Raw genomic sequence first — 24,994 nt, 5'->3', positions numbered from 1 at the left:
TAGAGGGCGCACCTGCCTGTATTTGTTGCGGGACATTAGAGTAACGTCACGTCCTTTCGGTCACGGCAACGCCGATAGAAACACGAGTGTCCCTTTGCTCTCTTTACTTGGACTTACGGAATTTTCTGAAACCAAGATATACCACTCGGCTGTCAAACATGGTTGGTATATGTTGTGTTTTTTGTTCAACAGTATGTCCGTGTGTGTACTTCAAGGCTCTTGCGCGGCAAATGTTAGCTTTTCCGGTGACGTCTCGTTAGCTACATGCAGTATGAAACAGTACTGCTCAACAGCTCCATGTTGTCTATATAGTACGGATGTCCCTCTTTTCTCCATAGAAACCCATTCTACTTCAGGGCCACGAGAGGTCCATCACTCAGCTCAAGTACAACAGAGAAGGGGACCTCATCTTCTCCGTGGCTAAGGACACGGTGAGTTTTTGACAAAAATGAAGCATATTTACACGTTGTTAGAATCTGCTGCTTATGTGTCCTAACTAAGCAGCCCATAAAAATACAAATGACTGCTTTCGATTTTGTCACATCTTTGACTCGGTGTGATATTTTTTTTTGGGAGGGGGTTTGCAATTCAATAATATACTTTCCCCCCACCTCTCCCCTCTAGGTTACAAATGTGTGGTACTCGGTGAACGGCGAGCGTCTGGGCACCTACAATGGACACACGGGAGCGGTGTGGTGTGTCGACTGCGACTGTATCCTAAGAATTCCCCAAATATTTGTCATTAATTGTACCACAGTCCTCGGTGGCCACTTCCTTAGCGCGCTCTTCACCAGGGGACACAAAGAACGTGTTGACGGGTTCGGCAGACAACAGCTGTCGGCTGTGGGATTGCGAGACTGGTGAGTGAACTTTCTTCATCGCGCCTAATCGGTAATCTGCGTCTGGATCCGCTCGATAATTGAGACTGTCATCACTGTGATCCTTTTGCAGGTAAACAGTTGGCCTTGGTCAATACCAACTCTGCGGTCAGAACGTGTGGCTTCGACTTCAGTGGCAACATCATCATGTTTTCCACGGACAAGCAGATGGGCTACCAGTGCTTCCTCAACTTCTTTGACCTACGGGATCCACAACAAATCGGTATCGTGTTGAGATTTGACCACTAAACATGCGGCCTCACCTCGGATTGCTAGCCGTGGCACAAGTGGAATAAAAATGGCGCTAAAGAGACATTCTTTCCGCACAGCTGACAACCAGCCCTACCTGACCGTCCCGTGCAGCGACCACAAGATCACCAGCGCCGTGTGGGGGCCACTCGGCGAGTTTGTCATCGCCGGACATGAAAACGGCGAGATTAACCAGTTCAGCGCCAAGGTCGGCGACCGGCCATCTTGTTGGCGCGCGTGTGGTTAGCGGTTCCCACGTTCATAATCGAGTGCACTTTTGTCGTCATCGGTGGCGGCGCCCAGTCGGGGGACATCCTGAAGACGATCAAGGAGCACAACAAGCAGATCAATGACATCCAGACGTCAGTGGACCTGACCATGGTCATCACTGCATCCAAGGACAACACTGCCAAGGTTAGCGCCTTGTGGCGTCCCGTGTCGTGCCCTCAGCGCATCCCACAATGCATCTTGAATTGTGTGTGTTGTGCACACGTGAAAAAAAAAAAACGGTGATAACAGATTTTTGGGGAAAAGTGGAATGATTAGTTCTTTAAATTTGCTTGAACACTCCTATTGCTACCTGTCCAAGAATAACCACTGCTGGTTTTTGTTTGCGTGTGTGACGCGGCTCAGCTCTTTGATTCGGCCTCCCTGGACCACATCAAGACATTCAGGACCGAGAGACCCGTCAACTCTGCCTCCATCTCGCCCATCATGGACCACGTAAGTGTCCTCTAGAATGGGCGTGTGCGTCTCTGCAACACTCAGCGTGTTATGTGTGCGCGACACAGGTGGTGATGGGCGGCGGTCAGGAGGCCATGGAGGTGACCACCACCTCCACCAGGATTGGCAAGTTTGAGGCCAGGTGAGACGCCAAAAAGTGCCACCTCTCTTTTAGCTGGTTGTCGAAAGATGCTCCCGTTTGCAATCGAGGAAAAAAAACGAATTTAGTTGACCGTTATTGGGGGAAACGTGCTTTTAGCATTTTTAAACGTCCTGTCAGCGTGGAAAAGGAACGGCGCCAAGTCACGTTTTGTTATTAACGCTTGCGGTTCTCAGGTTCTTCCACGCTGCATACGAGGAGGAGTTTGGCAGAGTTAAGGGACATTTCGGACCCATCAACTGCGTGTCCTTCCACCCGGACGGCAAAAGGTACCGGAACCCGTCCGGAAGCACCACGTCCTGTGTTTGCTCTTGGGCTTATTTGCATTTCTGTGCCCGCGTTACAGTTACAGCAGTGGAGGAGAGGACGGATATGTGAGGATTCACTACTTTGACCCGCAGTACTTTGACTTTGAGCTGGAGGTGTGAAAATCACGCGCACCGGACGCTTTCTTGAGACTCGCAACAACAGGGCGTCCGGCTTGTGTTGTGCCGAGTGGGCATCCAGAGCTCCAACAACCCAGGTCTTCTTTTTTTTTTAATAAAACTTTGCCATTTTAAGGCTTGACACCTCCCATCGCACACATCTGTTCCTACCACCTTCAGTAAACAGGTTTGACTTGATGTTGGAACTGTGTGATTTGTCCAAAATTCAAATGCTCCCAATGTTTTTTTCCTTTTTTTTTTTAAATAACAAAGGCAAAACCACATTCTGAAAGCAATGTCGCACTCTTTGTACACAACCACAAAATAAGAACTTGCTTATATCAAAACATTTGCTTCAGGTTCAAGCACAATCAGGGATGGCAATGTTACGGGGAAATCTGCCGTTTTATTTTTTAAATTGATCTTTTTTGTGAATCATCTAAATCCGTTGAACATTTTTGGGGGGGGGGGTCGTCAGGTACCTTTTCGTCGGGTTTTCACAAGCTCAGTCTTTCCAGCTTCCGATTGTATACAGCTCTGCGATTGGACGTGTATGTCTTACTTGTTGTGATTGGTCGCCCCGTCCAGGCCACGCCCCTTTCCGCTTTTTCCCCATCACTAGCCATTGCCATCCCTGCACAATACAAACAAACTATAGGAAGCTTTCAGAATAACTTAAATGTGGAAACATGGCAAGGAAGATAATTACGCACATTCAGCCTCATTACAAACGGACTCTTGATACGCATCACAAAATAAAAGTGATACTGAACAGGCTCATTTGGGCAATGATGGAGCACAATGTAACAAAATGACCAGAGTTGGTTTTGTTCGATGTGGTGCACTGGGGCAGGTGGCGCCGACTGAGGTACGTGCTCCCATCAACTTTGAAACAGCACTCAACGCACTTCACGTAGTCTTCACTTCTTCTTTTGCTCTAAAAAGTAAAAAAAAAAAAAAAAAAAAAACCCAACAACCCTCAATGTTGCTTTGGAAAGAGTTGGAAACATTTTTGGGACTTAAATGTTCTTACACTGAAAGTATCCATCTTTTCCTCCTCCTTGTCATCCTCCTTCACTTCTGTAAAGCGCAAAAAAACGATGAATGCATGTTTTCCCCATGAAAGGAAAAAGACTCGCCTTTCTTCTCGTCCCCATCACGCTCCTCGTCCTTCTTCACCCGCTTGGCCTTCTTATGATTGGTCGCGTTCCGCCGGCCGCCTCCCTGACCCTCAGCCTCATCCTCAGAGTCCGAGAAATCCTCGTCGCACGCTATCCTCTTGTCGTGAGCGCGAACTGAAGCACAAAGCAAACGGTGTGGCTAAATAAACATGACGCCGCCTATTTTGTACCTTCCAACAATCGCGGAACGGGTCGTCCTCGTTAGGGATGGAGCAGTCCAGCGCCACCGCCGTCTCGTAGGTCCAGCAGCGCGCCACGTTGCGGATGGTGTAGCCGCCCCCGCCCAGCATCAGCAGCGGCAGGTTGAAGCTCTTCATGTACTCCACGCACTTGGCGTGACCTGCGAACGACAGCCAGGTTAGCAAGGGTCTCTAGCACTCCTTAGCTATAGTGAGGCCGTTGCCAAAGTCACACTATTCACCTTAAACGTACACAATAAGCGCTTGTGATGCATTCAAGTTATAATGTGGTTTAGTCTTAGTTTGACAAAACTGTGCATTTACACGAGCAGCATGTCTGTTAGTTTAGCACGCGAGCTAGTTACCCGGCTGCTGCAAAACCGTCGAGCCCGACCGGCGTCGCACTTTTTAAAGAGCTATCAGGCGGGCATTTCAAAGCGTCCACGGCCCGCCCAAAGCGCCATTCAATGCACAGAGTAGGGCACAAACAGGGCTATTTACCATCATAGTAATAGCAAACTTTCTTCTTTGTTCCTTGCGACAGCGCCATTTTACACCCACTTTTAAGCCACTACCTGGGGGAGGGCGCCAAGATGGCGACGTGAGCGGGTGCATTTTTGGGAGCTGCTTACCCTATTCCATGTAAAGTTAGTGGAACACTGTTACATCTTTTTTTTCATGTCAGAAAGTTTGAGTCTTTTCTTGACTGCTGTACTAACAGTATGTTTCTCGTATGTTGTCTGGTTAAGGGAATGTCTCAGTTTGGATTTCCACTTTTATTCTTAATCACAAATAAATCTTGCTTTACTATGATTTCCCCACCTAATGAACAGAGGGGTAGCGACAATTTCTTCCAATTGTGTAGTTGGCGTTTGTGGAACTTCGGCTGTCTATTGATCAGATTAGAACGCGACATCGTCTTTCGGTGCAGGCGCCAAGCTGTCGCCATCTCGCGGTCAGAATGAGAAATGCTGTAAGTGACAACTTCCGGAAACCCAAAACGAGTACAGTACTCGAGTACTGTATTGAAAATTGAAAATCTAAATGTTTATTGGACTTCTCCTGACTCGTGTCTGACAACAAACGAGCTCCATCTCAGTTTGGTGTTTCTATTTTAAAACGAAAGACCAATAACAGCCGTTTTCGCACATTCAACAATTCTGAAGCATAATTTAATATTTGCAAGTGAGAAGACGTGATAAATACTCACACGACATTCACAAACACAAAAAAAAGGCGGAGCTTCGGGAGGTGACGTCGCCATGCGTATGTACACCTGCCACACCTGTCCTGCTAACTTCTTCACGCTTCCGCTAGTGACGACCGATAAAAACACAGAAAAGTTGGCACTTCTTCCACCCGTATTGGACTAACTCCGGCGTGTGTGAACTGAAGTTGGTGAGTGGATTCTTCTCACATATCGCGGCTGTGTGTCTAAGTGGACGAAACAAGTTCTTAAGTTGAAACTGCATTCCTCCGCTCTTTTATTAGCTAGGACACATTGGTCGATACAGCTAAACAAGCCTGTTTGTTTTGATTTAGCATTCCTGTCCGTGTTTTTCTTAGTTTCTCTGGTCAAAGTCTACCTTTTGTTCTCCTTTTTGGCGAAGTAGCCACACTGTAATTTAATTCCTGTTAATTATTAAGTAAACTGTTTTATGAAGTAATATCTACTTATATTAAAAAATCGAAATAAAAAATAATTTGCCAAACAGTTTTGAGCAGATCGATTTGAACGGGGTAGAGGTACGTCGGAAAAACAAAAACATGACGAATATTTTCAAAATGTTTTCCACCATCAGTGTGACTTATAACCTGTACAAATTAATTGACCTTTTAGACTCTTAATGACGGATATAAATAACATTCCTCTTAAGTGGAAATGTGGTTGTGCTCCTGATGACGCAATCATACTCTTACTCAAAAATCAAGTTGAGGTGTTCTATTTGGCTTTTCCAAAAGTCTTTGTTGCCACATTTTACACCATTAGCCAGACTGGTCTGCAGCATCACTACACAAAAAGGTTTTATTTGAACATGTGCGTGGACTTTTTGTATCGCTCCCCTCAACATTATTTCAACGCGGTGCTCAGAAAACACAGTGATGAACATTTTGCTTTTTATTCATTTTTGAAATGTTATCTCCTCACAGGGAACATTAAATGATACTATTGAGTATGTGAAGGACTCATTTCTGACTGCCTTAAAGCTCCATATTCATAGACAATTTTGCATCTTTACTCTTAACTCCTCGAAGAGGACTAAAACATGTCGTGCCAAGTGCCTGGTGAGGAGGAGCTGGTCGCGCTCTTGCCGTTCGGCCCGATTGCACAAGGTCAGCCGACGGGAAGTAAAAAGACTGCAGAAGAAGAATTAAAGGAGCAAAAACCTGAAGAAGTCGTAAAGATGGAGGAAGAGGTTCCAGGAGCCGGCGACGTCACCCTCCCTTGGCCTGGAGACCGGGACAAGAGGAATGAGGACACGGACGGCGTCTCTTTGGGGTTTTGCGTGTCCGACGACAAGGACGACGACGGGCTGAGCAAAGCCAAGTGGCGCGAGAGCATGCCCGAGGGCGACAAGTGGAGGGACGACCTACCGGCGGTGCAGAGGGACAGCAAAGGAGATGGCTCACTGGCCGACGACAAAGAAGAAAATGAGGAAGAAGAGGTGTCCCACTGGGTCTCTGAGAAAGGCGCCATGGGTTTTACTCCTCAAGTCCAAGTAATTCGCCGGCAGTCCAGCGAGGTTGCGCCCCAAGAGAGCAGACTGGACACGGGCATGGACGACTGCCACGAACACGACGAGGAAAATGCGAGGAGGTCGCATACGCCTTTAGATGACTGCCACAAATTTCAGCAGAATGACTGTGAGTACAATACACACAAACCTTGGAATCTGAGAAAAAGTACATGTATTTTGGCGTTTCTTTAGTTGTGGCCCGGTGTCATTCAAATGTGCTTTGTTGTTCAGACGTGTGCAGCGAGAAGCTGAAACTTGCCTTGTGGACGGCGTCGGCGGCGCTGGTGTTCCCCTTCCTGGTGTGGGGGGGATACGCACTCCTGCCCTTTGACTCCCCGCTGATGGGCAGTGACCCCCACAGGGTGGTCTACACACTACGTTGCGCCGTCTTTGCCTCTGTGCCCGTGCTGCTGGGTAATTTCGCCTGAGGGGGTCATGAAGCATGATCCACGTTTTACATGGGGAATCATTCTAAAAACAGCCGCATCCAGTTATGAGGGTGTTCAACCGCATTATTTTAGTTGATCATTTTGACTTCAACTCTCAACAAAATGGCAGTTGTGGTGGTCTATCACAAAAACACCGCTTTCTATGTGTATCACTAAGAATGGTATATTTAGCCTTTTTTTTTCATGTGTGTTTGTAGGCGTGGTGGTGCACGGTGTGGCCAGGATTCGCTATGGCGAGATGAAACCGAGCTTCCAGAGCAAATTGCCGAGCAGGAAGGTGTCAGTGCACAGACATTACGTTAGCCAATCAGTGGGGCTCTTCCTCTTCTACTTCCTGCAGCTGAGTGTCTTGGCGTCCTACGTCAGCCACGACCTCATCAAAATAGTGCCGCTGCTCACCGTCATCTTTGTCTTTGGAAGGTAGGTACCCCACCACCACGTAGAATTGTGGTAGTCGCCGCCATGGCGCTTTAATTTTTTTGGGGTGGGGCGTGTCCGAAGCACATCCACCATGTCACAGGTGCCCGTAAAGTAATTCATGTCAATGGACTCAACTTCTCTATCCCAAAAATGACTATGCGAGCACGCATACTGTAAAGCTTGAACATGGGAGGAGTAAACATTTGTAATTTCAATCGTCACATTAAAAATGACTTTTTGTTTCGGTGCTTATCCGCTATTCGCCCACTAACCCACACCACTTGGCACAACCTAGCATTTTGCGTCTTTATTCTGTGTGACAAGACATGGGTTACGCCACCATTTTGTTTGTCAAACTACTTAATGTGCAATTCACATGCCATAGCAGTACATACTTACATAGCGGTGCAGTTTGACGACTGGTTTGCCCACGCGGTTGTTTTTGCCCTCAGGTTGATCTACTGGCTCTGCTTGTCGCTGGGCAGCAGCATCCGAGGCTTGGGCTTCGGTTTGTCCTTTTTCCCCATGTTGGTCATGCTGGCCGCCAACCTCTACTTCGTGTCCTCCTCAACGGGAACCGAGGCCGTCTTTGACGTGCAGCCGCCCACCACGGCCCCCCCGCCTCAGCGGCGCTGGTGGGGCTGAACGCCACGGCGGGCGTCGGGACACTAACGAAGCAATCTTTGACCGACGCCTTCATTTCCCGCAACTGGCTTCCAAGTGGAATGAACTTTCCATTAATTCTCAATGACAACTTGTCCTGCTGCCTAAGCCTTTCATTCAAAACTCAAAATGATCCCCCGCAAAGTCCGACAAATAGTTTGAAAAAAAGTGTGCAGCTTTTTTATATGAGGTTAAATATTTCAGATTGATGAATGTTCTGCCGATCACTTATTTAGAAGCGGCCGATTTGTGTTGAAAGTTGAAACAAATTGAATTGATTCCAGGCCGATCGACGCATGCGGGGACCTGAAACGTGTTCAATAAAACTCGGCGAAAAGGCGAGCACACGGTTGAACTTCACTCCGTTTGTCATTTAATATATAAAATACAGTAAAACATACGCAAAAAGGAGAAGGTTTCAAGGAACTTGGATACTTTGGTACAACAAACACTTTCTGTAAAAGCGGTATAGAATTTCAATAACATCAGTGCATACTTTTGTATATGAAAATATACACAAACTGTATATCGTTCAAGAAAAACAAAACGGCGAAACATCTTTACATCAAAACCCATAGCAGACTAGCTCAACACAATATATTAGCTATAAATTTCATCTTTAGTCTTTTATTTGCTACATCATTCTGACTGCTTGTGACATAACGGTTACCTGCGTCCCATGCGTCTAAACACGTTTCAAATTCCACCAATTTTTCTTTATAAATATATTCTATATCTGGATGAAAACTGCAGCATTTAACTGGTATGTTCCTTTTATTGCATTTGTCTAATACCGCATTGTCCGATCTTGCAAGTTACTTTGAACAAAAAGGAAACCAGTTTTGGATGTTGGTGATACGATGACAAAGAGTTGAAAAATTCCGAGCGTCGCAAAACAAAAAGGCTCCGTCATCGTTGGGCGCCGCACTGAAAACATAACGTACACGACATGGAACGGGTCCAAATGTCATCGGCAGATTGTCATTTGACCACACGGGGCAGGGCGGGATGGAGCCAATTGGATTGGTGTCACTTTGCAGTTAGCCATTGCTAACCCATCTTCATGTTTTGGCTTTTCTAATAAAAAGCATGTACAATATGGCCACATTTTTACACTCTAAATGTAAAGACACACACCGTGTATAGTTTCTCACTGTGATTCAATACATATTTTTTTCATCTGGAAAAAAACTAAAAAAAAAAGTTTAATTCGACAGTAACATTTTTGTCGTACTTTCGCTTGTCAATGAAACTCGTGCATGATCATATTTTGACGGATTTCTAATTCCGTAAAAACTATTGAGAAAAATGCTAATACATGTTTTTTATTGGGAAAATGTTTTTCTGAACTGATTTTTTTAGTTTCACTTCAAAGTCAAAATCTTATTGAGTTTTTTCCCCCGATCGCACCATGCAAAGATTAAAACAAAAATCTGCCATGAAATATTTTTGGAGAACAATGTTTTTTTGTGAAAAGCATGTCTCTTAATTCTTGTGATAACATTGGAAATCAGTCACAGTCCAACGTCAACGATGCATCTCACAATTTGGTCATGTTGAGATGCATGACAAAACTCAACTTTTCTTCAGTAGCAAAAAGTGCGTCATCTGAGGCATTGGTACATTTTTGGCATGCTTTTTTGTGTGTGTAAAATCGACCTTTAGCTCTGAAAGCTGGTCCTGTTCATCATGGCGACTTTGTGATTGTCCAATCAAACCTCTGCACATAACACCGAGGTGATTTAACTAGCTAACTAACTGTCCTGGGGCTCCAAGTTAGTCTCTGCTGTGATGCGTTTTTTTTTTTTAATTTGGATGAGGATTCTTGCGTGGTATTGATTTTTAAAGAAAGCGTGTTTTATAATGGATTATGTTGTAATGCAGTAACAGTCTTACAGAACTTAGCATTTTAAAGCTCTGCTTTAAACTTTTTTTTTTTTTTAAATCAACTTCAATCAACACAACTAAGTGCTGCCAGTTTACGCATGGACTTAACAGTCAAGTGACCGCAGACAAGTAGACGTGATTACGGGGGCAGGGGGGGTTATTAGGAGCTTCGGTGTGTACGGTTGGAGTAGACATCATCTCTTCTATTTGAACTAGATAATTTGTGCACACACATTCCCACACTGAGATAATGGCGACGAAACAAAGTCCGATTAAAAATGACATCAAACAATCTGTTGACTTTACTGCTTGCCGTAGAAAAAGAGCTAAATGTGCATCTAGATATGAAGCTAGGCTAAGGTGAAGGGCAGTGATTGTGTGCGAGTGTGTGATGCTTTTCCAATGTGCGTGTTGGGTGTGTGTAGCAAACATGACAACAACACGACCAAGCAGCACTAAGTGGGGTACGCTACCCAAACATATCAACGTCACGCTTGTTTGTAATAATAATAATAATAATATAATAGCGGACAGATCCACCGAGTTGACTTTTTTTCTTTTCTTTTTTTTTTTTAAGGGCTAGCTAGCAAAGTCAATGCAAATATACTCGTCTGTACATACACGCGCTTGAAGCCAAAAAGCTAACGGGAGCGTTAGAAACATAGAAAACATCCGTTCACTTTGGGGAACCACGGGAAAAGTAGATGGGAGGTGTAACCCGTGCTTGACAAGAGGGCATAAAGGTTTTGTGGAGGAGGTTTTCTACAAAGTGACGGACCCTCAGAACTAGTACCATCTGAGAAAGAACAACCAAAGCGGGTCTACATAGCGCCCAAGTCGTGAGTGTCCGTTTTGTGCGCGCCGTGTTTCGTTTGGCATTCCGACGACTGCGTTGGCACGAGGCGCTTCCAAAAAGAGAGAAAAAAAAAGTGCAGCATGGGAGGGATTTGCTGAAGAATGGACAGGTTAAAATGGTGTCCACAGAAAGCAGCAAGTGAGGTCCGCTGGATATGGACTAGATGAATGGAGGCGAGAAACAATGTCTGTCAAAGCTGAATAGACTCGACTGGACTTGTCGGTTGGTCACGGTGTTTTTAATCTAAAAGGCTTCGACTGGAGATGTAGAGTTCACCCAAACAGCTCTTTGTTGTTGCCAGGTCATCGGCAGGTTGGTTAATGGGACAGTCGCTGGACTGATTGGTTTAGGAGGTTGATGAATTGGCTTAGACGCTTGGTTGATCGTGATGCTATTGTCGCCAAGCGTGGGTGGGCAAAGACCGGTTCTCATGCAAAATGATTCAGCAGCTTGGCAGCCATGCCTGGCAACAACCCTCGTGTGACCATCACCAGGCCGTATGTCTACCCGTTTGCGTTGGGGCCGTACCTGGCCGATCACGCATGAATTAGTTTACACAAAACGCTATTCAAATACTCCACATTCAATGATTAATCTGCCTTTTGCGTGCACACGTGCAACCTTTGTGGATTCCGTTCTCGCCGAAATGTCAACATTTCCGAGATATGGCGAGGCCATAAGAAAGCTGGGGGAGGGGTGTTCGTGCCTCAACACGACTACGCTCGTGAAAGCAAAATAACAAACTCAAACGCGTTCGTTCAATGTTGTCAACTAATATCCGGATTAATTTTAGGCAATTTTTCCAGAGGAAAATGAATGAAAAATTGAAAATCCAAAATCCCGGGAAAATCCAGAGGACTTTCATCTCTCATGAGTATAGTGGCCACCTATAGGACGTTCTGCAACCATCTCAATGATTCTTTGACGAGCCGGGCCTATGAGATTTAGACGTGAAGAAGCCTTTTGGATTAAAGGTGAACAACCAACACGAGTCCACCTGCCTCCATTCATCTTTTGCCTGCAAGGCTGAGAATGTACACAGACGTGTTGGCGGTGAGGCATTTGTATTCAACGTCCTCACCTGCGGCGTGTACGACGTGACGTGATGTGTTTAAGTGTCGTACGAACCTCCCCGCGTGCTCTCGGCCGCCGCTTATGTCACCCAGGCGTTCAATCTCATTCTCTTGATGTTGCCCCCCTCTTGCTCCGGCGAGGGGCTGAAGTCACTGCGTCCTGGCCCGACGCTCCCTGCGGCGGCGCTGACCAGGTTGTTGTTATTGTTGTTGGCGCCGCTCCCCCCGCCGCCGCCGCCGCCGCCGCCCGTGTCCTCACGGTCGCTGCCTTCGAAGGAGCTGGCGTTGCTACTCACACTGTCGGCAGGCGAGCGTCCCGTCGGCGGCTCCAGGCACAAAAGTGAGCCTGGGTACTGGGGCGGCGCCGTCAAAGTGGCGCCAGAGGACGGAGGGGGCGGCGGAGCCGGAGGAGGGCAAGGGGTGCTGCGGTCCTGGCCCGGCGACACCGGCTCCGACTTGATGCTGACGCCGCTGCTGGTGTTGACCGTCAACATGGCGCCTTGCGGTATGTGCGCCACAGGCCTGACCGCAAGAACAGATTCACATTAAACAAGCCGACACAAATGTGAAGACATCATGTTTTAGAAGAAGCCATTTTCAACAAGCCTTTGATGCATTCGGGGACCCCGTGGCTAACACACAAACAGGAAGGTTCCAGTAGTGAAAGCGCAAGAGTCTGGACTCTGCCGGAACATCACAACAAACCAAAGAAGCTAATGCTAGCATGCTAAGCTAAGAGACAATTGTGACATTTACATGCGTGTTTAGTGCTACAGTGGAACCTCTATAGAGTCGAACATGGTGACAAACTGTTCAGTAGGAAAAGGATTCACTTTTTTTTGGGGGGGGGGGGGTGATACCGGTATTAGGCATGTGAACAAAAAATATACACGGGAAGATACTTTTTTTTACTGTAAACAATGTTTGTACATTTACATTATCATTAAAATTGGAAGAGATTATTCTGTGAAGGCTGCCGGGAAACGTCCAGCTGCGTTTTAGAGTGGATTGTGTTGGACCTTAATAGAGGTTCCACTGTGTTTGCGTTACCTCACTACAATAAATTGTAGCTACTACTGTATGTCCACCTGTACCACTTGTGTTTTTTATTTTGGGCCGTTTTCCAAATGACACAATTTAATCAGCCAGCACTGTAAAGGGTGAACCATGCTCAAATCACCTTTCTCCAGCGAGACCGCCACCACCAAAAAAGCCAGGTGTGTTAGCTCCACTAACGAAACTGAGGATCCCTCCTCAGTTTGCGATGGTCCTAACCATTCACTATTTTGTCACGTTTGTAGCTTTGTGATAGACATTGCGATCTGATTTTTGGGGTATGATGCCAGTGTAGGAATGCAAGTCTTTCATAAACCAGGGACCAAAGTCTGGAGACCTGTCGTCCAAATGTGTGGTGAAAAAAAGTGGTGTCCCACTTGTAATGATGGTCTCATGATGAAATAAAAATGCTTCTGGTTCGTCATCTGTAGTAAAACCTTTTGTTTAGGAGCATCCAATGAAAACTGAGCGATGTGTTATTGGGAGTTCACTTCTGGACTGATCAACATGACAGCCCTGGAAGCGTGACGTGACATGTTCACACACGCACGCAGACACATGCCAAGGACGAAGGCGGGTGTGAGGAAGGGGATTTCAGCCAAAAAGCGTACATGAAGACAAATGGGGGCGGGGCAGGAAAAGGAAGTGGGATACAGTACCGTCCCAACCACTCATCTCTACCCAAGAGCAGGTTGGACGGAGAGCCCAGACTGTGGGGAAGAAGACAAAAGGTTGGAGCTTCCCACAACCCAAAAACGACGAACCGGACATAAGTGAGCGTTGATCAACAGCCGCAATAATGTCATCTGAAACAACACAAACGCTTCTGTGCTCTTCCTTCATACTTATACACACACCGAGACCCGACACTGGAACACTCAAAATGACCACAAAGACACAGAGAGTTCCTTCCTGCTTCACAATTTTGAAGCAAAATGTGCAGCATCAAAGACATACAGACTAACAACCTGACGGGGACAAACAACACCCACAATGACAAAGTGTGTGTCAGTCGAACAGCTGCATAATCTATGGCCTGATGTGCATTGCATAGTTCAAGGGTTACTTTCAATCGCTGATATTTGCACGCAAATAAAAACATGCACAGACGAATGCTGCGTAAATATGCTCCATTATTAAATAATCTGAACGCATATGTTATAATGTGCCGGTTACCACCATTTAAATCAACACGGGAAGCTTTAGGACAAGTCAACTGAACTATGTTGGTCATGTTTGGCATTTGGTTTATTGAGGTACTGTTTACTTTGGTGGTGTTGTCATTAATTAACACATAGCTGCTCCGTTAGTGCCATTGATGACTTTGGGATGCCAAAAATCTATTGTAACTGGGAGCAATGGCAGTTCAATCTGGCGCGCTGAACATTTACATGATCAACAATCCTGTAATATTTGTTGCATGAATTTTGCTCCCCTTAAAATAGCATCACTGAACATTCTTTTGTTATAACTGTGTAAAGACAAAGAAAATGGTAAAAAAAAAAGTTCAAACGATTAAGTATAGGTGACACTTAATAAAAGACTTAATTTATGGTGACATGAGCACCCATAAAGGCGACTATAAATAAAATGATTATTATTATATCAGAATCGGGCTCTTGCACTTGCAGTGTAAATCTTATTTATAGAAAAGCTGTACTGAATATACAGTATGTGTCCCGAGTATTGTTCAGATCAAGACTGTGTTCTCTCCGCTACAGACACAAGGTGGCAACACTGGACGCACACGCTCACACACATACAAGCTCGCCGACTCGGTCGCTCCAACACATGCACACGGACAAAGTTTGCGGTGGCCGTTCACCTCAGATTGGCGGCCAGACCGGACACCTGGCCAGACAGCTCGGTGCTCTGTTTGTCGACGCCCCACATGCTGCATGGCGACAAGAGCACAGAGTACACTTCAAGGACCTGCCGTTCACACCAACGTCTGCGACCCAATCACACCAGGCACGCAAGAGGCCGGGGTGGGGGTTCATCAGTCTATTTGCGTTGCAAGAAATAACCACTGCCCAAATCCGTGGTTTCTATTGTGTTGAGACGGAAATGGCGTAATGCTGGAGAAGAACGGTGAAATGCTTGCATATAAATGCGCCGTATGAACAGCATGCACGTGGATCGGAGGGAATCGCTGAAAGAACCTACACCAAGTTGCTGAGCGACGCCAGATTGATTTGCTGCTGTTGCGTTTGCTGCTGCGCTTGCTGCGAGACGACGGGCTGCTGTTGCTGCCATGTCGCCACGCTGGTGGGCAGCAAGCCGCCAGGGGATGTCAGGGCATGAAGCGTGGTAATGTCTGCGCTCGTCAGCTGGTAATCTAACAAAAAAAACAAAACATTAACTTTAGCCTTATTCCACTCTGCCTGCAACGGTAACAACAACAGATGCAAACATTTTGATAGGTGGGCACAGCTCAACCCCCTCCCAGCTGATAGATCTGAAATGCACATCATGCATCATTCATAAAGGATATTTTGCGGTTCACCTGTGTTGTATGCTGTGGACATGGCGGAGAAGGGCAGCCCCTGCGCCAGGAGGCTGGGCGTGGCCACCGACACCACGGGTGTGGTGAGGGTCTGGGCCACCTGGGCGCCGACTGCCAGCCGCTGGGCGTTCTATCAGAGAGGGAAGCAAGTCGTTACATGTCGCCACTTTCACATTGGCAAAGTCTCTGACATGCTTGCGGTGACACCGTACGTAGGGTAAGGGCTTTTCCTTGTTATGCGTGAAGCATACCGCAATATTGGATATTACATGAAAGGCAATTGAAACACAGCTATGATGTAATGGCTTTCCTCAATAGTGGTCGCCTCTTTGATAATTGGGCTGTACTTAATCAGCGGGTCAAATTTTGGCCCCTATAAATTCTGCTACTCAAATGCTACCCTTAAAACCCAAAGGGTCAAATTTGGTCTGAATCCTAAATTAGGATTAAAGCATTGAATATTAAAAAAAAAACATTTCGGTGTTCGGTGAAAATATAGCAGCCATTTCATGTATAATTCATCATTTTCCAAAGAAGAAAAGGGTTCTCGGGTTCTCCAGGGTTAATCAGTCTATTCTATTCCGGCAGCACCTACCGAGACACATTTATCGTTTTAGGTGGGTCGAACCGCATGGTGTTGCGCTCCATGTTCATGTGAAGTCTGCCTTGTTGTAGTCAATTAGCATTCCAGGAAACTGACAAATGGTCACGCCCTCATGTTGTCATGGAACTTAAAGCCTGAACCGTCATTTTTGGATACACAAATTAGACCCGCTAAACATCAAACTCGTATTGTTTTACACCTAGGATTTGCCGCGTTGGAAGATTGCTTCCTGGAGACTAAATATGCCTTTAATGTAATGAATTTTTTTTTTCAGCGCGTGTACATTTTCCATAGTGGGTGTGGAAGGTGAAGATGGGTGTCAATTTGTTGGTGAACAAGGATCATGCCATGCGGCGCTTCCCCGTTTGGTGAAAACAGTACAGTAAACCCTCACCGATTTGCAAATGACCATTTTTCAGTGTTTTGTTGAACCGAATTAAAACCATTTGGACACAATATGGCATCCAAACGCCCGGCTCCTCAACTTCTCAAGATGATGCAGCGAAAGGTCGGGATCACTACTGGCAGTGATGGAAGTCATCAGCTGAGCATTTCAGAAATCTAATGTGCAGTAAGCGCCCATTAAAGATTATTTGAAGAGGTGATTTGCGATATACGGCATGTCTCTGCAAAATGAAAAGAGTCGAAAAAAATGGAATCGTAATCTTGTGTATTGTGAAATGGCAACAAAAACACCAGCGTCCTTGCTGATCAAATCTTTTTCAGGATAATGTAAGCAGTGTGTTTTGGTAGTGTGTGTGGTGGATCTAGCATTTGGGATTGGCAGCAAATAGTGAGGGTTCACCGTTCTTATTTCCTTTCAGTAAACTGTCTTGGATCATGAAGATCATGATGCCGAGACTAGATAACAACATGGTCATGAGGCCTAAACCGCATGCAGTCACACTGAGGATCATCCCGAGCTATGCCAGCGAGACTGGCTAAAGAAAGAAAGAAATGCATAATGAAATACCACACACATAAAACAACAACAAAACCAATGAGTGCCTTCTTTTCTATTGCGACCATGCTAAGATGCGTACATTCACCTCATTTACCAACTCCAGCTCATCCTCTGTCTGCGAAAGGGTGGTAACAGAGAGGGTGACATGTTTGTAAGTAGCCACAAAAGTAGAGAGCAGTCGAGGGCGTGGCCGCATTGAATCGCACGCTATACCGGTGAGGCGGCAATACAGCGTATGTCACAGTTTCTAGTGTGTGCGAACACACTGATAAAACCACAAAATATGCCCACTGTCAACACCGGCGAGAACGCTGCCTTACTGCCGTTGCCGCTGGAAGACAAAATAGGCCACAGGAGGGCGACAACAACAAACGAAGGATAGCTATGAGAGGCATCAGAAGCTCACCATCTGCATGAGGCTCTTCCCACCCTGCGAGGTGATGACGCGGAGGTCCGGTTTGCGACTGCTAACCATCTGGGGGCTGGCGGGCGGCGGCGGCGGCGACTTGGCCGGGGCCACCTTGCCCAGGTTGTTGCCGTTGGACACGGCGAGGAGGCCGGGCGAGGCCCTGGCGCTGGTGTAGCCGTTAGCTGGGCAAAGAGATCATTCGGGCCAGGCTCATACAACTAATGGAGAAAATTCAAATAAAGTACTTACGAACTGGACTTGGACAGCCGCCATTTGAATTATTCGGGTCACCTCCCAGAAGGGCGCCTGTTGAATTCAAAGAATAGTCAGTCATAAAGGAGATGCACAAAAATTCACGTTATTCTGCCGCCCTATAGTGAGACAACCTTTTCTAATGTATGAGGTCAAGGAATCATAGAGTCATAAGCATAAACGGTTTGAGAGTTGCGTCATATTTTTGGTATGGTGCACCTTTCTGCTGACGCGTCACACTTGTCGACCTCGGCAACATGTCTCACCTGCGCTGGCCGGTCGCTGCGGCAACCCGGGGGACACGGTGTTCCTCGCAGGGGCCGGTTGCTGTGGCGACAGGAGGTGGGTGTCGGTGAGCGACGACGCCGTCACGTAGGAGGTAGTTACCAGCGCGTTGCCAGGGTTGCTGAAATGCAGCGGGCTGGAATTGGCCGCCTGCACGGTGACGGGCATGGAGAAGGTCTGCGCTGCAGCCGTCGACTGCTGCAACGTTTCAAGCGACAAACGGGTGTGATGCACGCCGCTTTCTAACCGGAACACTGCGCCGATTTCACACTCACTCCGTAGCGTTTGTAGAGAACATCCAGGTCCTCCGTGGTCTTCCGAAACTTGTCGTCATTCAGGGGACTCTGATCGATGGAGTCTTCGCCGTCGGGCTCTGGACTGTCGCAACCATTGAAGCCTTTCTTTCGCAAAGTCTACACGTGCACACAAAATGTAAGGAAGACCTGATTTACACTACATGCTTTAAATATACTGTAAAGTCGAGGTGTATCGAATGATGTAAATATTAGAGAGGCAGACCGAAATTTTTTTTCTTGATTCCACCGGCAAAGCAAAACAAATTCGGAGTAGTCAAGGGGGTTGGTCACCGATACTTTTGAGTTGATTGTTCATTTCAGTAAGAAGGAAAATATAGCCATAAAAAAACAAACCAACAAAAAACCCCACCTATTTGCTAAATATCTTCAAGCATAAATTTATGAACAACTCAAATTTGACATACGTTGAAACTATGTATTCCTTGGGTGTCTTGAAAGGCGCTTATAAATAAAATGTATTATTATTATTATTATTCATTAGGTTTACACAATATTCCAGTACATTTTTTTTATTCTAACAAAAGGTTCAAGGGGCTATTTAAGGGACCATTAACTATGACATCAATTTGGTACATTAGGAATAAAGACGATAAATCTGATGAGTTGACTCCAGTCTGATGTTACCTCGATGATGTCGGCGTTGGTGCGGCTCTCGTGTGGCTCGTTGTACTCGGTGTACTTGAGCAGAACCTTGTCCATGTCGGTGCTGGCATACTGAAAGAGCTTGTTGGCATGGTTGAAGATGATCAGGGCGATCTCGCAGTCGCACAGCACGCTCAGCTCGTACGCCTTCTTCATCAGGCCAAACTTGCGCTTGGTGAATGTCACCTGAGAACAGTGAAGAAGAGTGGGACACGCTATTATAATTATTGTCAATTTAATAACCGGCATTTTTACCGTATGAAAAATGCGGTCTAATTTCCGTCCGGGTCTGCATCCAGAATCTCTGACATCACAAGAACCGATTGTGACCGGTGCAATTGCAAGTTGAAGTTGATTAACTTTGCCTTTTAACAGGTGCACACATGCACACCTTGATTGTATTTTTTTAAATACATATCAAACAGGGTATGTAGGTTTACTTGGCAAAAAGAAAAAAAAAATAAGAACAATAAAATTCATGTACAAATAGTGTTTGGGCGCACGACATATAGTACGCATGTGTGAAAACGACCATGATGGTAGCAAGCATACTTCAATTGTAACATGACCTAAAGTCCAAGGTTTTCTTGTAGAGCGTTATTTCTTCACTGTGAACGTGCGAGCTCAAGCTCGGCTCGGGCCGCGTGTTTCGTTTCAACTTCGAAACGACAGCTGCTCGCACAAGTGCAAGGCTGACAAACACGTGCAGCATTCAGCTACCGGCAACTGGCATGAAACTGGAACCCCCAAAACAACCGCCAGCATAAGCAGCAGCAGCCCTGAATCTAACTCACATGCGCTTTAAAGGTTCACTGGAGACTCAGCATTTAGTTACCGTGGGCAAGTGTTCGCGAGGGAGGGCAAAAATCGTACTCTTACCTGCTTGTTTCTTTCATCTGTGATCCGCTGGATCTGAATCTTTTTCCTACCCATGATGCTTTGACGCCGTCAAATCAAATAAAGAAGCTCTCTCTCTGGTCCTGCTAGCTTATTGTTTTCTTTCCCCTTTTTTTTTTTAAATTGCCACGCCAAAAAAAAAACAATAAAAAATTAGGTGCGGGAAGGTGGCGGAGGACAACAGCAGCGGCGGTGCTGGCACATTGCTCTGGCTGGGTTGAAGGAGAAGTGACGGACGGGCGGAGGAAAATCGCCTGATGTGAAATGGCTGCCGAAGGACGAGGGTCACCTGTGGGAAACAAGAAGGAAAACTCCTGTAAAATGTTCCACTTAACGCGTCGTAACATTGACACGTTACTTTGCGTTGGCAATTGTAGATGGACTTTGTCTTCCTTGAAGTGTAAAATGATCCCAAATTTGGAACTTTCTCTGTCCTGTCCAGACTTTCCACCTTCGTGTTAACTTACTTCTGCATGGACTGGCGTGTGCTACTTCAATAACATTAATTGGTGTGGAAAAATTATTGCCATCAACATTTGAGGCAGAGCTTTTGCTTCAACCTTTCTGCTAGTCTAATTACTCAAGTGATTCAGTTGCTGCAGCCCCAGGAGACAGCATTTCCTTTGGCTTTTGGTGAAAAAAATAGCAAGAGATTTAGATTTAAAGAAGTTGTGATTGTCTGTTTTGTAATTTTGATTGTGGTTTTCAACCAATTCAGATGACAGTCGGGATTGGCTCCAGCGCGCCTGCGACGCTCATGAGGGAGGTTAAGCAGTTTGGATCAGGAATGGATGGATATTAACAGTGGTTCACTTCTTTTTACACTTGGACCAAAGTTAAGTATGTTAGAATTTTACTTTAACTTTGATTGTACAGTCAATAGAAGGTTTAAAATGGTGACAGATTATTTTGATCCAATCTCCATGTTGTTTATGAAGATCATGAGGCAGGGAGACTTTAAAACATCGTGTGTAATGATGCTGAGCTATGATGAGAGATTATCAGAAGTGCATAGCTCTCCTTCTGCTATCATCCCGGAGGAATATTATTCCAGAGGGGGGTTGGACGTTGAATGTAAGGCCACACAATGGCATTCTTCTTCTTGCAATATGGTGTTTAAAGAAAAAAAAGATCTTTGATTGGAATGGCTCAGGCCCCGCAGGCTTCTGTGCACCCTCATTAATGAGTGCAATTGACACTTTAAGCAATGTAGCCCCTGCCCCCAGAATCCCTTCAAGGCACTAATGGCTCAATTAGAAGCGTCCCCACAAACTGTCGGTTCTTTCATGCAAATTGTCCAAACCTGAACTAATCTCGCTGGACACATGAAACCATAAAAAAGACAAACGGAGCACAATGGCTGATGTGCCATTTTAATTTAATTTTATTTTTTGGGGGGGGGGGGGCATTTGGTTTATTACAGCTAGATCAAATGGGCTAAATCAGCCAAGAGATGCTCAAGCGAGCCTGATGAGGGAGGGACGTAATCATGCCGAGGGTCTTCATCTGTCTGTTGTGGAGTGTGTTCATTAGTGCCACTGACCTTTAAGTGGATTACACACTAGCCAATGAGATGTGGAAAAGCAAAAACACACACACACACACAGAGCAATTATTTCCACTTCTGCACTGACTCGTGTTTATTTGTTACAATGCCTCTTTGCATAACCTTCACATCCACATAAAGTAGAGATTTTGCCAAACACACTTAAAGCGCGTCTTCAAATATGTGCCCGCAGCCAAATAAACACTATTCTAAATCAATGAGTGGGACGAAGAACATTACTACGCTTCTCAGAGGGGACTTTGTAACTCTACAAGAAGCATGGACATATAGTGGAGTCTGATAAATGGAACACTAAACGGTCCGTGAACAATTTTTCCTCATAGGAAAGTGAACAAAGAGAAGTTATGTTGTTCTCTGCCAAGCGTGGCCATCACAACACCTTCCATTTCTGACTGCATGTTTATCACAACGCACCCTTCTGTGGAGGCATCACAAAAGCACATTAAAGGAAGCCACTGTACAATGACAGTGCACACATCCTTGAGTGTTTGATGCAATAGAAAATCTGTTACATTCTAAAAAAGAAACACTGAACACACAAATGATCTCAGACAATTATAATCAGAAATTATCTAGACGTTTGTTTCAGACATTTTGGAAATCTAAAATCATGTCAAACCTCAAACGGATCAAAGACACCTTCTAAATCTCCAATAGGATCTTTTTTATTTGGGGCGGGGGTACATTTCATGGCATTCTGACCTATTTCAGCATTGAATTACAGTTAAATCATGACTTGTATCACATGCAGTTGAGTGGTTCGCACATCTGCCTCACAGTTCGGAGGTGCACACGTGGGCCTTTCCTGTTGCTTTGCCCTGTGGTTTATGTGGGTCCTCCCACATTCTCAAAACATCCATGTCAGGTGCATTTTAGAGTCGAAATGTCAACCAGTGTAAAAGTGAGCATGAATGGTTGTTTGTCAATATGTGCCCTACAAATGGCTGCCAACCAATCCTGGGTGTACCTTGCCTGTCTCCTCAAGTTTGTCAACTGTAATTGACTCCAGCCCTAATAAGGATATGCGGCATAGAAAATTGATGGACGGATAATTTGAAGCACATGAAAGACAGACTGTCATAAATTTACACAAACCAATGCGGGTAAATATTAGGATTCGACCCCCATTGCTACCCACCGCCCGAGCACCCAGTGAAGCCTCAAGGACAACAATGCAACGAGATTAGTTTGGAACATAAACGCCTTCAGGTGTGCAGTCTTCTCACAGACTTAATATTAAATGTTATTTTCTCACTCAAGTGTGGACATATTCCCCATAGTGCTCTATCCAACATTTTTATGGGGACTACGTCGTGGTGTCCTTTGACAGATGTAAGACAGACAGGCCCTTTGACGCAAGAGAGGTGTCACAGTGTCGTTTTGGACATTCATAGCGAGGTTGAACCGCGGGGGAAAAGAAAAAAAAAGACGTTGACGCGAGAGTCCACCGGAATCGAGGCCATTAGACAATCCTCGTAATGAGCTGCGGCCGACAGCCATTATCTTCCCTTACAACTCGATGGGCACGCACTACTTTACATCAAGGAAACTTTAGTTCGATAAAACAAGCGTATCGGATAAAGAGGTAGAACGTCGCTAAGCGTTTAATAAGATTTAAATAAGCAAAGCAAGCGGCGTTACTCCAATGGGGTGGGGGGTGAAGACGCAGGAAACGTATCACTCCACTTACCCTGAATATTGCCGATTCAAAGGCCAAAAAAGATACGTCTGCCGGGACGGAATACTTCTCAATGAAGGACTATAGATTTAACTACGCTTGCGTGTCTTCTCGTTGTGAAAGAATCCGCGACATTTTATTCCATTTCATGTTTGAAGTAACTATACCGTCCACCAAGGCGATACAGTGAAGCCAGCGTATGATCAACGTCATTGACATCAGATTTTGATGGACGTCTGCTCAATCCAATGGGAGGCCGGTGAAAGGTGCGCCTCGGCCAATCGGCGCGCATCACGCTTGTGCGGGCCGGTCCCGCAAAAGAGGACATGACGGAGATGACGGCCATGTTGTGCCGTGCTGTTTGTATCCCTCCGCCACAGTATTTACCTTTTGCATGATTTTTGCATGTGGGTAAAAATGTCAGTGGAGACTTGAGACGCTATGCAGAAGCCCGCTACCTCATTTGTTTCTACATATATCCTCGTGTCGCCAATTCACTGCGGGAAAATGACAAACAAGATGTTTTTGTCGCCTTAATACAGCATCCCGACAGACGTGATGGCATTATATCACTGCACACTGTATGACGTCCACGCACTAAGTGGACGCCCCCATTGCTGTGCTCATGGTCCGTAGAACAGGGCGCAGGGCACTGGAGACTCAGTCCAGTGTTTCCCGTCCGCATAATCTGCTTGACGACGTTTAGTTTCCGTGCTTTCGTCTTCAATGCTTGACAAATGTGAGTCTATGGGTGGGCAACATGCAGCCCGTGGGCCATATCAAGCAGTAGACTCGCAATTCTCAAACTTGCGTCACTGGGCATCCGGAAGTCCGCAAGATGTACATCGGGGGTCCGCAAATGAATTTGCACTAAATCATTAGGTCGTATCAACTTTTTCAAAAAGTGCATTTGCGTCAATAGAACAAACTAGTATTCCTTGCTAGTGTGGTCGCTACATAATGTTATCTAGCTAAGCAAAACAGCAGCATCCATGTCTTGATGCACTACTGTTCATTAGTGCATCAGAAAATGAGATGAGCATGATTATTATATTACACCAAGTCACTGATAGTGTAGTGGTGCATTTGTGCTTGACTTCAGTACAGGGAGTATGGGTTCAGTTGCCATTCAGTGACCGTGACTGTGAACGTGAGAGTGACCCGTGATTCTATGGCGACCAGTTCAGAACGTAGTCCACCATTTGCCCGAAGTTGGCTGGGATAGGCCCCTGCCCCCCCCCCGACCCCGCTATCCTCAATAAGAAATACCCGTTACAGAAAATGGATGCATATTATTACCTTCACCAGTTGGCGCTCGCTCGTCTTTTCATACTTTGGCCTGGTGGAGGCGATGAAGAGGCGTAACGCATTAAACTGTCCACACGGTGGTGACACAGCACCAGAAGAAACGAACGCTCACCTCTAGGGTTTAAATTAGGGTTTAAAATGACTTGTTTCAATGATTTAATCCGTGTGGCATCTTATCACACATTGTGCAGTATTTGTGCAGTGACGGTGAGCATTCCAGGTGATGTGGTTCCCCCACAATGTTGTGTTTATAACAGAAACAGCGTGCATGCTGTCAATAAATACCTTGTGCCGGGCCAAACGTGCTCTTGCGTTCAGTCAATTTCTAGTTGTCTCACGGCAAATAAATGCATGACTCAAATGGAGGGATGCAGTTAAACGGCGAGGGCGGCTGGTTTCCTAAAAAAGAGAATAAAAGAGAAAAATGGTTGAGTTGGATGGCTTCTAAATGGCGCTGATTTGCATGTCTGGTGAGACACTGTGTGCATAGCTTAGTGTGGAGGTATGTGGCCACTCGTATTCTTTGGCGTTTGACTCAGCATGACTTAGATTTGCTATTGGTTTTACTGCTTGGTGCTTTCTACCGCCTTATTACTTATTACTTATTACTGATTCGTCTTACTGTTTA

General features: G+C 45.8%; 3 protein-coding genes across 11 annotated transcripts; 2 read left to right on the top strand and 1 right to left on the bottom strand.

The window, feature by feature from the left end:
• Positions 1-8: 8 nt before the first annotated feature.
• On the top strand, positions 9-19,308 carry eif3i (eukaryotic translation initiation factor 3, subunit I). Of its 2 annotated transcripts, none has more exons than XM_052070207.1 (12): positions 9-161; positions 339-431; positions 625-712; positions 795-860; positions 952-1,101; positions 1,208-1,335; positions 1,431-1,541; positions 1,761-1,850; positions 1,919-1,992; positions 2,187-2,279; positions 2,357-2,498; positions 19,292-19,308. In XM_052070207.1, exons 1-11 carry the CDS (start codon positions 159-161, stop codon positions 2,436-2,438), a joined length of 978 nt encoding a protein of 325 aa, XP_051926167.1. In that variant the 5' UTR covers positions 9-158; the 3' UTR covers positions 2,439-2,498; positions 19,292-19,308. The 2 variants fall into 2 exon arrangements, with proteins under 2 accessions (XP_051926167.1, XP_051926166.1); XM_052070206.1 differs by lacking the exon at positions 19,292-19,308 and adding an exon at positions 2,572-2,633 and having other exon boundaries at positions 2,357-2,493.
• Positions 5,024-10,244, top strand: tmem79a (transmembrane protein 79a). 2 transcript variants are annotated; one of them, XM_052070192.1, is made up of 5 exons: positions 5,024-5,189; positions 5,947-6,660; positions 6,765-6,947; positions 7,180-7,402; positions 7,855-10,244. In XM_052070192.1, exons 2-5 carry the CDS (start codon positions 6,063-6,065, stop codon positions 8,045-8,047), a joined length of 1,197 nt encoding a protein of 398 aa, XP_051926152.1. In that variant the 5' UTR covers positions 5,024-5,189; positions 5,947-6,062; the 3' UTR covers positions 8,048-10,244. The 2 variants fall into 2 exon arrangements, with proteins under 2 accessions (XP_051926152.1, XP_051926151.1); XM_052070191.1 differs by having other exon boundaries at positions 5,026-5,193.
• On the bottom strand, positions 11,307-23,293 carry LOC127603665 (myocyte-specific enhancer factor 2D homolog). Of its 7 annotated transcripts, none has more exons than XM_052070153.1 (13): positions 23,071-23,293; positions 19,796-20,102; positions 18,899-19,102; positions 18,233-18,370; positions 17,939-18,155; positions 17,670-17,726; positions 17,418-17,602; positions 17,091-17,126; positions 15,444-15,573; positions 15,104-15,275; positions 14,763-14,831; positions 13,597-13,647; positions 11,307-12,403 (listed from the first exon to the last, which is right to left on the bottom strand). In XM_052070153.1, exons 2-13 carry the CDS (start codon positions 19,847-19,849, stop codon positions 11,962-11,964), a joined length of 1,755 nt encoding a protein of 584 aa, XP_051926113.1. In that variant the 5' UTR covers positions 19,850-20,102; positions 23,071-23,293; the 3' UTR covers positions 11,307-11,961. The 7 variants fall into 7 exon arrangements, with proteins under 7 accessions (XP_051926113.1, XP_051926114.1, XP_051926116.1 ...); XM_052070154.1 differs by having other exon boundaries at positions 17,097-17,126; XM_052070156.1 differs by lacking the exon at positions 13,597-13,647.
• Between the last annotated feature and the right edge of the window lie 1,701 nt (positions 23,294-24,994).

Source organism: Hippocampus zosterae, chromosome 7, assembly GCF_025434085.1.
Source record: "Hippocampus zosterae strain Florida chromosome 7, ASM2543408v3, whole genome shotgun sequence".
Lineage (NCBI taxonomy): Eukaryota > Metazoa > Chordata > Actinopteri > Syngnathiformes > Syngnathidae > Hippocampus > Hippocampus zosterae.
The sequence above is the reverse complement of the archived record's forward strand: the minus strand, read 5'-3'. Positions and strand labels throughout refer to the sequence as shown.